Source organism: Schizosaccharomyces osmophilus, chromosome 1 (assembly GCF_027921745.1).
Source record: "Schizosaccharomyces osmophilus chromosome 1, complete sequence".
Classification (NCBI taxonomy): domain Eukaryota; kingdom Fungi; phylum Ascomycota; class Schizosaccharomycetes; order Schizosaccharomycetales; family Schizosaccharomycetaceae; genus Schizosaccharomyces; species Schizosaccharomyces osmophilus.
In genome coordinates this window covers 4173912-4185355 of record NC_079238.1, presented here as the reverse complement: position 1 = coordinate 4185355, position 11444 = coordinate 4173912, and the positions used below count along the sequence as shown (strand labels likewise).

At 37.6% G+C, this 11444-nt stretch overlaps 5 protein-coding genes across 5 annotated transcripts; 3 read left to right on the top strand and 2 right to left on the bottom strand.

Moving 5' to 3' along the window:
* Positions 1-18: 18 nt before the first annotated feature.
* Positions 19-2117, top strand: cut9 (anaphase-promoting complex, TPR lobe subcomplex subunit Cut9/Apc6; the record flags this gene model as incomplete). Its single annotated transcript, XM_056180699.1, has 3 exons — positions 19-1610; positions 1648-1783; positions 1839-2117. 3 exons carry the CDS (start codon positions 19-21, stop codon positions 2115-2117), a joined length of 2007 nt encoding a protein of 668 aa, XP_056034963.1.
* Positions 2118-2274: 157 nt separating this feature from the next.
* On the bottom strand, positions 2275-4229 carry cut23 (anaphase-promoting complex, TPR lobe subcomplex subunit Apc8; the record flags this gene model as incomplete). Its single annotated transcript, XM_056180698.1, has 3 exons — positions 2275-3122; positions 3165-3883; positions 4117-4229. 3 exons carry the CDS (start codon positions 4227-4229, stop codon positions 2275-2277), a joined length of 1680 nt encoding a protein of 559 aa, XP_056035556.1.
* A 950-nt stretch (positions 4230-5179) lies between these two features.
* On the top strand, positions 5180-6623 carry fps1 (geranyltranstransferase Fps1; the record flags this gene model as incomplete). Its single annotated transcript, XM_056180697.1, has 3 exons — positions 5180-5191; positions 5365-5484; positions 5700-6623. The coding sequence occupies 3 exons, from the start codon at positions 5180-5182 to the stop codon at positions 6621-6623; spliced, it is 1056 nt and encodes a 351-aa protein (XP_056035557.1).
* A 271-nt stretch (positions 6624-6894) lies between these two features.
* Positions 6895-8989, bottom strand: par2 (serine/threonine protein phosphatase PP2A regulatory subunit B-56 Par2; the record flags this gene model as incomplete). The annotated part of the gene is made up of 5 exons (XM_056180696.1): positions 6895-7546; positions 7591-7988; positions 8034-8230; positions 8281-8527; positions 8621-8989. The coding sequence occupies 5 exons, from the start codon at positions 8987-8989 to the stop codon at positions 6895-6897; spliced, it is 1863 nt and encodes a 620-aa protein (XP_056035550.1).
* A 723-nt stretch (positions 8990-9712) lies between these two features.
* On the top strand, positions 9713-11248 carry sfc1 (transcription factor TFIIIC complex A box associated subunit Sfc1; the record flags this gene model as incomplete). Its single annotated transcript, XM_056180695.1, has 2 exons — positions 9713-9829; positions 9992-11248. 2 exons carry the CDS (start codon positions 9713-9715, stop codon positions 11246-11248), a joined length of 1374 nt encoding a protein of 457 aa, XP_056035551.1.
* Positions 11249-11444: the final 196 nt, after the last annotated feature.

Genomic DNA, 11444 nt, shown 5'->3' with positions numbered 1-11444 from the left:
AGACCTTTGTCAACAACAATGATGGGGAAACGGTCTCAAGCCTCATTCAAATCCGCGGCTACACCTTCTTCCTTTAGCCAGGGAGAGTCACGTCCCCCAAATGCCTTTATGACACCTCCATCAATGGGAGCACTAAATGTAAACAATTCAAATTCTCAGATGTCTACCTTAACGATTAGTCCTATGGCATATGTTGCAAATACATCTACAGAATTATCCTTTATAAGAGAAAAAAATTTATCGACTGCTGGCCTGGAGTCATTATCGCGCGAAGAATATCTGCGAATGTGGAGGCATGATGCATTAATGCAGCAACAATACAAATGTGCCGCGTTTGTTGGTGAAAAGGTCCTTGATATGACCAAGGACTCAAATGATGCATTTTGGCTTGCACAGGTCTATTGTTGCACTGAAGATTATGCTAGAGCAAAAGGCTTGCTAACAAAAGAAAATTTATGTAATCAAAGTTCGGCCTGCAGGTATTTAGCTGCCTTCTGTTCTGTTAAGTTGTTTGATTGGCAAGGTGCCTTAGAGTTGCTTGGCGAAACAAATCCTTTTAGTAAAGCAAATGGGAATAGTGATAAATTGCGTATGCAAGATGGCGGGATCAAATTAGAAGCTTCAATGTGCTATTTGCGTGGTCAAGTGTATACGAACTTAAGTGATTTTGACCGTGCCAAGGAATGCTATAAAGAAGCTTTGATGGTCGACACCAAATGTTTTGAGGCATTTGATCAGTTGGTATCGAATCATCTTCTTACAGCGTCTGAAGAATGGGAGTTGGTATCTAATCTTGATTATTCGACGTATTCGAAAGAAGACGCGAATTTTCTGAAATCGCTATACATGTTACGCCTAAATAAGACTTCTCATGAATCTGAGTTAAGAGCCGCTGAAGATTATTTGACTTCTATACCTGGTTTGGAAAAGAATGCTGATCTGTTGATTTCAAAGGCTGAATCACTTATCCTCCGATCTCGTTTCGTTGATGTTCTAAGTATAACTTCAAATATTTTAGAAAGCGATCCTTACAACATGGCTGTTTATCCAATACATCTTGCATCTCTTCATGAAATGGGTGAAAAAAATAAGTTGTTTTTGATTTCACATGATCTGGTAGATCGTCATCCTGAAAAAGCTGTCACTTGGCTCGCCGTTGGGATATACTATTTATCTGTTAATAAAGTACAAGAAGCACGGAGGTACTTTTCAAAATCATCAACAATTGATCCCCAATTTGGCCCTGCTTGGATTGGATTTGCTCATTCTTTTGCTATCGAAGGCGAACACGACCAAGCCATTTCAGCTTATACAACCGCTGCCCGATTATTTCAAGGGACTCATCTTCCTTATCTATTTCTTGGAATGCAGCATATGCAACTCGGAAATATATCATTAGCCGATGAATATTTGCGAAGTTCCTACTCTCTATTCCAGTATGATCCCCTCTTACTTAATGAAATGGGAGTTGTTGCGTTTAATAAGTCCGATATGCAACAGTCAATAAAGTTTTTTAATTCTGCTTTGCAACTAGTAAAGAAAACACAAAGCAATGAGAAACCATGGGCAGCTACTTGGGCGAATCTTGGTCATGCTTACAGAAAATTAAGGTACGTTTAAAATTTAAAACGTAAATCTAACGTATAGATTGTTTGACGAAGCAATCGATGCTCTTGAGCAGGGGCTTGTTTTGTCTACTCAAGATGCCAGTATACATACTGCAATAGCTTTAGTCTATATGCATAAAAAAATGCCCGATCTCGCAATCACACATTTGCATGAGGTAAGTATCATTTTTCAGCATCCTCAGTGAACATAATTTTATTAACCTCTATTAGAGTCTGGCGATTTCTCAAAACGAAATAGTGGCCTCCGATCTTTTGAAACGTGCCCTTGAAGAAAATTCTCTGATACCTGCTGTTCCTGATGATTTGGTATACGAAGATGCCGTCAGCGAGTATATGCAGCAATCTACTATTAACGCGAGTAATGGCAACGTTATGGGATATCATTCACCTCGCTTTGATGAGACTTTAAATAACAACTCTTTAATTTATGTGGATACGCGCTCGGAAATGATGATGGATGATCCAAATAATGATCTTTCTGAGCAATGATAATGGGATAAATTCAATTCGTGATAGACATGCATAACTAATATTAATGAGACTCATGACTAATAGAAGAAATTTATTTTACATTACACCTTAAAGTATTCATAATTCAAAAGTCCGTGATCAGGAAATGGCTCAGGTGAACTACATACTTCCTATTTTAATTAGGAGTATGCTCCATTCGGCTTCTTAACTCTCGCATCAAAGCTTTTGCCTCTTCAAGTTCCAAATCACCATTCAAAATCTCACTGACATACATTTCTGCTTGTCTAAAATTTTTCCGATTAAGTTCTCTCTTTGCCAGCCACATTCTCGCTTTAATGGTTTCCGGCGTCATATCACCTTCTTCTTCACTTCGGATACATTCTTTATACATTGCGGAAGCAGTATCCAAGTCATGTAATTCTTCGTAAAGATTACCTAAACGCATCAAAATTGAACTGTTTATAGGAGATCCCAGTAAAGCTCTTTTATAAGCTTTGATGGCTTCTTGCGGCCGTTGAATTTTTTCGTAACAGTTCCCCAACGCCTGCCACATCCTCTGGTCATAAGGGCGAAGAGCGGTAGCGCGTTGGAAATAGTAAAGAGCGTAAAAATGCATATCTAAAACTTCGTACGTTTGACCCAGACCGTACCATGCCCTGTAGTCTTTTCTGTTGACGTCGACAGCTAAGCGATAAGATTCTATAGCAGCATGTGTGTTTTTGAGTTCAACATATTCATGTCCCATAAGAGTCCAAGCAGCCAAGTAGTTTCGATTTAATCGTATTGCTCTCTTAAAATACGTAACTGCCTTTTCATGTTCTGATAATAAACTGTAATAATTTCCGATGATTGAACAGGTCTCTGGGCGAAATTTGTCTATAGTTGAAGCTACTTGAGCCAAGAATCCTAGTTTTGATTTTCTTTCCAATACAAAAAGAACATTGGAATAAGTATCCATATCGTCTAAACGATAAGGATCGCTTTTCAAGATATCTTCAAACAATTCTTCGGCATCATCAAAGTCTAGAAGGGAAGGTTAGGACGATTCTATAATAATATTCGTACCTCTTGTGTCGTAAGCTAATAAAGCACGCTGTGTTTTTAAATGGCGGCTTGAGGGAAAAAAGGAATCTACTTCGGCCAGCCTTTCGTAGACAGAACCGTTGATTTGGTGAAGCTCATGAGATGCATAAATAATAAATACTTTAGTCATTACATGGTCTTTTGAAAGACGACGAATGACACTGGCCAAAACCTCTGGGCTATCCAAGCATAATGAGAGTTCTTGCCATGCTGACCAAAAGTAGGGAGTTTTACGGATGCAAGCAAGAAGAAAATCAATAGCCTTTGGGTACTGCTTCCTTCTCCTATTAACAACGCCACTGAGGTATAAAAGATATGGGTCCTGATTCCCTTGTTTTAGTACACTATCCAAGGTTTCCGATATGGAATAGAGCTCACGGCTTGAAGAAGAAGCTGGATAAATAGAGGCAGTAACAGTATCTGCTTCCTCCTCTATCTTTTTTTCTCCTGCTAAATATTTACTATAGAGTTGCAAAAAGAGCGATTTTGAAGATTTGCAGTTTTGAAGTGTGTAAGCAGTTCTTTCGAACTCTTTACAGTCAAAGTACGCTTTGGCCAGTATATAAGTAGTGTCTTCCTTGAATTCCAAGATGCGTTCATTTGTCGTAGCTGTATCTTCCTCAAGCTCGGCGGTAGGAGTAGAAGAAAAAGGAGCATCAAGGGTATTTGCGGATTTTAAACCGGCAAGCATTTCAGCGGCCCTGTTGCATATTAGTATCAAATCAGCGAATATAAGATGAGTAGTATTAGATCCTTGCGTATATCTTTACAAATACTGATCTAGGGTCTTTAGCAGGCGCTTTTCGTTTATGCAAAATAATACTCATAAAGCCCATCAGACACTTGCGATTCATGAATTAAATTGTCAAAGACCAAAAATGTTTCTTAACCAAAAATATCCCCCGCCAGTTTCCTTCATTATATAACTACTTACCATCGTACACTGTAAACCAAACCTCTTTCTGAACATTCCTTGATGCAGTTCCATAAGCCGCTTCGAATTTCTATTGTTTTTTGCTGTGTATAAGTTCCCTCTTCCAGCATCATTATGGCAGCACTTTCCTTTTGAAAACTCTCAGAGACAGTAAATCAAAAACGATTCAGTCCTTTTCAAATCCAAGGTGTAAGACGACTAGTAAGGTTCTTTTGATACACAGTATTTCAACTTTTCTAAATTTCCTTAAGTAGACAATAATTTATAGCATTTGGTAGAGCACAAAACGAAATCAAGCCGACTGTTTGTGCTTACCAACTTTGTTTACATTTTGAGATGTCAGACCTAGTATAAGGAAGTGTAACGTCGGCGAGGAATGCCTTACAGGAGTTTGTTTACATGCAAAGGTAAACAAATTCAACATCATTATAAATAAATAAAATAAAAATAAAAAAGACAAAGGCGGCCGCTGTAGAAAGGTAAAGAAAACATAAATACTAAATAGAGGATCAAAAGGTAGTAAACATGAAAAATGTAGGAGCTTGAAGAAAGTACAATGGGTAAAAAGGTTTTAATGAAACGCTTTATTTTTCTATTGGAATATGATGAACGCGAGAACCTCTACTAGTTCCGAAGCTTTTATAAAACGAGGCAATAAAGAATTAAAAAACTGAATGAAATAATAAAGGATTCACATTTATGTTTTGCAACCAAGACACCTTTCATTTAGTAGCGACTGTTGAACAAAAAGTCGAAATCCAAAATTTTAGTATGACCTGTAAATAACCTTATTAATATGAAAAGAATTAGAGAATGGCAGTAGTATACGGAATAGAAAGAAAAAACGAAAGAATCGCTAGCAACATATAGAAATAATACATGATCATTTCCTTTTAAGAAAATATTATCTAGTAGTCATTATTAAAGTAAAAAGTAGCGAAAATATGGTTGTCGCTAAACAAAACTCAAATCCCCAAGTTGTCTAAGGATTCCTACTACAAGGTTGACGATTAAAACCGGTGCAACTTGACTTTATCCAATTTGTATACGATCTTTTGCAAAAATGTCTTCTCAGGTAAGTCGCTTGTAGAAAAAGCTGGAGGCTGCTTATTGTATTTTCTTTTGTACATTCCTTGCAGAGTGTACCTTTAAGGTAAACGCGAAAAACGCGAGTCTCAGTTCATTTTCTCCTATTTCCATTGAGATATATACTCTTATTCCGTTTTCAAGATACTTATATGTTTATAGAGCTCCGCTGTCGATAAAAGACAAAAGTTTGAGTCCATCTATCCAGACTTCGTCAATGATATTCTGGACTACCTAAAGTCCATCAATATTCCCAAGGACGTTGCTCAGTGGTATGAAAAGGTATGTTACTTTCCCACATTGTGCATTATCTCGTACATATCCATCGGGTTTGACGCCTTTGTTTTACGAGATGAGCGCTTTGGCGTGTCACCGACATTAGCAGACCATTTTGAAAACTTGATTGAATTTTCCCTTAATGAATGATCGTTTTCTTCATATCTGCAATTCGTGATGACCATTCAAAAACGAAATCTTAGCGGCTAACGCGATTCTAGAGTCTTTACCATAATACCCTTGGAGGAAAGTATAACCGTGGATTGTCTGTCATTGATACATACGAAATCCTGCTTGGTGAGCCTCTTGATGAGAAAGCTTATAAGAAGGCATCTGTCCTTGGATGGTCCATTGAGTTGCTCCAAGCCTTTTTCCTCGTCGCTGATGATATGATGGATGCTTCCCAAACAAGACGCGGTCAACCTTGTTGGTATTTATTGCCAAATGTTGGAAACATCGCCATTAATGACGCTTTCATGCTTGAATCTGCTATTTACTTCCTTCTTAAGAAGTATTTCCGTCAGGATCCTTACTACGTTGACCTTCTTGAACTCTTCCATGATGTTACCTTCCAGACTGAACTGGGCCAACAACTCGATCTTCTTACTGCCCCCGAAGACCATGTCGATATTTCCAAATTTTCTCTTGAAAAGCATTCTTTCATTGTTATCTACAAGACCGCTTTCTATTCCTTTTACCTTCCCGTTGCCTTAGCTATGTATCTTGCTGGCATTGCATCTAAAGAAAACTTGCAAATTGCAAGTGATATCCTCCTTCCCCTAGGAAAGTACTTCCAAGTACAAGATGATTATCTTGATTGTTACGGCGATCCCAACATCACCGGCAAAGTCGGTACTGATATTTTGGACAACAAATGTTCCTGGCTGATCAATCTTGCCCTCTCCAAGGCATCTCCTGAGCAACGTGCAATCCTCGATAAGAATTACGGCGTTAAGAACCATGAATGCGAGGCTAGAGTCAAGACCGTATTTGAGGAACTTGCTATTCGTAATGAATTTGCAAAATACGAAGACGCTGAAGTGTCTGGAATCAAGAAGCGTATCGAGTCTGTTAACGAGTCTGGTGGTTTAAAGAAGTCTGTCTTTTTGACCTTTTTGGGCAAGATTTACAAGAGAAACAAGTAATCATTTGAATACCTTTTAGAATTGAAATTAGTTAGATACCCAATTCTACATAAACTACAGCCCTATAAGTTTGCTCGTTATCACTTAATACACAACTTTTTACGAATATTTGAAGACATTAGTAAAATAATATCACGAGAGAATTTACTGCACTTTTAATTATTGGGATTACTTATAATTAATTATGTAAGATTACCAGTCGCTTAATAACTTAAGCCTTCCACTTCATGATGTGGTATCAAGCTTCAGTATCGACCAAGATTCAATGGCTCTAATATCTCGTGGATCCTTTATTCATTGCAGCAAGTTTTTCAAGCGCAGCCCATCTTAGATTGGAATCTTCGCGCTTCGCTTTCTCTAATACGATTTCGTTGTGGCAGCGTTCGGCGACAACATTGAAATACTCAAGATTCATGTCAACAAATATCTGCATAACATTACACGCGATTGCTTGTATAGTTATATTCCAGTGGTCTTTGGTAGTGTTGTACACATAAGGATAAATAATTGGCAAAATCGTATCCAAATTTTCGCTTACCAAGCTTGTAAAGTATTCATTACTCCAAAAACACAAAGCACGCTCTGCAACTTGAAAATGCGGACTCGCGATAGAGCGGGAAAGCTGCTGGAAAAGAGGGATTTGAATATGAACAAACTCCGAAGGTTCTAACACCTCAAAAATATCTTCTAATTCGTTCAAAAACATTACTTCCTTGAAGCTATTCACACGAGGCCAAAACTTCAAAATACCGGTCATGACCAACTTTGTCAAAGACGGTTCTTTATCAATAAACTGTACAACGCAATATGTCAGTTGTGGGTGATATAAAAATAAGGATTTGGTTTGATGCAAAGGAATGAGTACTTTTGTTAAAAATGTTTTGTGCTCTTCCTTTAATGGTACAGCAAACCCATTAATAATACTAAATGAGGAGTTAGTCAAACAAATAAAAAATTAGTGACATACCTTCCAAGAATTTCTAATAATTCAGCTATGCCATGAAATGATTCTTTTTCAAACGTGAATTGCAAAAAAACATTGCTCATAGCCTTTCTAATATGTGAGCGTAAGTTCAAAAACTTTCCATATATGCGATGCAAGGCAGTTTTTAAAAGGTCACGCTCTCTAGGGTCCTCAGAATTAAATAACATTAATAAATTATTAAAAAAGCAGCGATCGACTAAAGATTTGGACTTCGTAACTTTAAAGTCGGGTGACTCAAGAAAACGAATAAACAGTAGATAAACTTGTTGCATATGGGGCCAAGCTGGCTCTAAATATGGCTCTTCTTCTAAAGATACCAAAATATCTCTATAGTCATTATAAGCAAAAGAAGGTGTGGGACGAAACAAATTGACAGAAAACTAAATATATTAGAAGACAAATAACGTAAGTGCGAATAAACATACAGTGTGCAAAACATGAGAGAAAAGAAGAGTATTAACTATTCCTCGATTAAACGTAACCAAATCGATCATCTGAGCCAGAGCTTCACTTTTCAAGTCTTTGCTTTCTAGATCAGATGAAGGATCATTAAAATCAAAAATTACATTACATTGATCCAATTTTTTAATAAATAGTTGTTCGCACTCTGAAGGATGGACTTCTAGTTTGCTTGTTAGTTAGGGGAGATACGCTAGTGGCAGCAGGACTTACCATCGAAAGAGGGAAGTCTGGTGAGATTTCTTTTTTCGGAAACTTGGAACTGAGAAGAATGCTGACGATGAAAAACCATCCGGCGTACATTGTTAGGAAGATCAACATCGTTATCCGGAACCGGAGACAAGAGCTTATTAGAAGATGTTGATGCTGACGGAGATAAATAAGGAGTTGGATGAAAAGACGTGTAAGAACCCGCATTTGAATGATCTGAAGTAACGTGTATTTCAGTCGCCAAATTTAGCTAGAACTTCATTAGCGTCATCAAGTTGAAAAGATTAGTAACAAATGTCTACTACTATGCTGCAAAGTATACACTATTTGCGTTGGTACATACATCAGGAAGCGATATAGAAGCCGGCTTTAATGAACCCAATGTTTGCTCGTCTACGTCAGATTGACTCGAAACGGTTTTTGGCTGTGCATTAACTGCATCTTCTTTGTCGTTATTTCCACCACTGTTCGTTTTTTCATCAGCGGCTTCTCTGCTCAAAGAAGATTTGTTAGCCTTCGACAATGCGTTTGAACTTTTCGACTTTTTCATCTCCTTTCTTGAACGGCTGTGTTTTAGTCTTGAGGATGATTGATTTTCCTTGGGGGCAGCATTTTTGGTTTCGTCTTTTTTGAGATCATTAACATCCTTATCTGACCGGGCTTCATCTTTGAACGATAATGCTTTCACAAACTTATTTCTTAATCCTTTCATGAACAGGAACCTGACAACAGTAAACAGCGTTGAATAAAGTTTAGTATGAACTCCTTTATACGGAAATTAACTGTTTTCGTTTTTTCTGGTTTTTTTGTAATTTAGTCCCAAAAATTCCAATTCAAAGTAAGATTGCTCCTAAAAAACAAATTGAAAGAGCCTATAAAGCTTCCTCATATGCTTCCGTAGAGAGCTAAGAGAAATTTACCTATAAATTCCTTATGCAATAAACCACAAGAGAGTGAAAGTGATTTATAGCTAGAACAATCGAACAGTTATTCCCAACCTAGATATACCCTATTCCAAGAGCTGTTCCGTATGTACAATTCGCCGGAAATTTATTATTTCCTTAGAGACTCTTTAAGCCTTCGAATGCACACCTTTTAAAGAAATCAATTTAATGAAGGAATATTCCAAATGGAATAAACAGCCAAGAAATAAGTGAATGCCTGTAAGAGGAATGTTGGAGTTGACAAATAGTAAATAGATTGATCTGGCCAAAACAAATCCACTTCGTTGAAGTACACTAAACAAGTGAAAGTGTTACACCACATCCTTACAACATAAATAGTACAGCGACAATACGACTATTAGGATTTTAGTATAGCTACCGAAAGACAAAAATACTTTACTTAAAACTGTTTATAGGATTATTGTTGTATTACTTTAGGCGAAGAATAAATTTTGGATGCATATTTATCGCGAGTAATTTTCACGAATACCATGTCTGTGAAAACGAACATATCAGAGAAAGAATACACTTCGATTGAACATCCTGGGCTGATAAAAAATGAGTCGACGTTTTACGAAACCTTAGGTGGGGTTCCTGAAATACAAAAGGTGCGTATATAACAGAAATCAAAGCATTAGCGGAAATACCTTCTAAATCTACGTACATATTTCATTTCTTGTGTTTGAAGTTTGTATATTGAATTTTCAGTGTCCTTTCTAGTGAATTGAAGGATGTAAGACACAGTTTTCAGGTACTGACCCATGCTACAGGCTGTTTCAACATCATTTCGCAACCCCAAACATGCACTATTGGAGCTGAAACTGCGACCGCAAGATCATTATCATCACCCAGTACAAGCAAAACTGAGACAGAGAAACGATATATTGGTTCGAGTCAAGAAGAACGGGGAAATCAATAGCGCCGGTAGAATTCGTCATGCTTTTGTTTTTCGAGACATGGCTGACTTTCAATACAGCACGGAAAATTCCCCATTTACAAAAAAGTTAGATGCTTCTTTGCGCACATTGGACTTTGATGCAATTAGCAAATTCAATATAGACTTATCACCAGTGCAACGTGATAATTTAGACATGCCACCTCCCCCTCTTTTCTCACAGGTACCTCTTCCAACATTCTATAATTATCAGCAAAATCCTCTTGTAGGACGCGTGCGTTTGCCCGATGGTTCAACAACAATAATGAATCTCAAAGGACAATGTCGTGTATGGATCATCACAGCCAATATGAATGTTGATCACGTCCCTACTTTAAAGCATCAGAAGCTTTCGGAATCCCCAAGCAAAACTGTTCAGGAAGTTATTGATGCAATAAAACCCTTGTTTCACGATCGTCCTATATGGACGCGTCGAGCTCTGCTAAATCACATTGATCCTTCCTATCTGCATTATCTAAAGTTTGCGTTGCCTTACATCTCCTATTTATGGTCCTCAGGTCCATTCCGCGATACATATACCATTTTTGGCTACGACCCTAGAAAGGACCCTAAAGCAGCCGCATACCAAGCCCTCTTCTTCAAATTAAGATTGAACAAAAACCAGAAAGGACACAAAAACCATATTTTTGATGGTAAAACACCCTATCCCTTGAACCGTATTTACCAAATATGTGATATAACCGATTCACAGATTTCCTCTTTACTAAAGGATTCTCCTTTACGGTCTGAATGTCACCGCGAGACAGGCTGGTACAGAAGTGGTAGATTCTACAAAATTAGGGACTTGATGCGTGAAAAACTGTACGCTTTGATTGAAGGCAGACGACCTTCAGCTGTTACCCTCGATGCTCTAATGAACGCTGAAGAAGTGGATGTTTCTGACAAAGAAACGAATGAAGAGGATAAAGCTACCTCAGCGAAAGACATTACATTGGAACCTGAGGACTACACGTCTTCTGATGCCCGGGTAAATGAACTCATGAAGAACTTGATGGAAAGAAGCCAGGAACATGAAGGCTTTGATGAGTTATACGATTTTGACGAAGATTATGAGGATATATTTGGCGAGTAAATATTCAATTGCTATCATTCTGTCATGTTAAGTATTCGCTTGTTTCTGTCCAAACCTCTCATAAATTTGAACAATCTTACTGTTTACTACCATCATTTTATTTATTTATTTATTTTCAAATGATTGAATTTAATTGCTTAATGCCTATAAGAGATTATCTTAGCAAAATCTAGTAAGATACCGCGATCTTACGTGG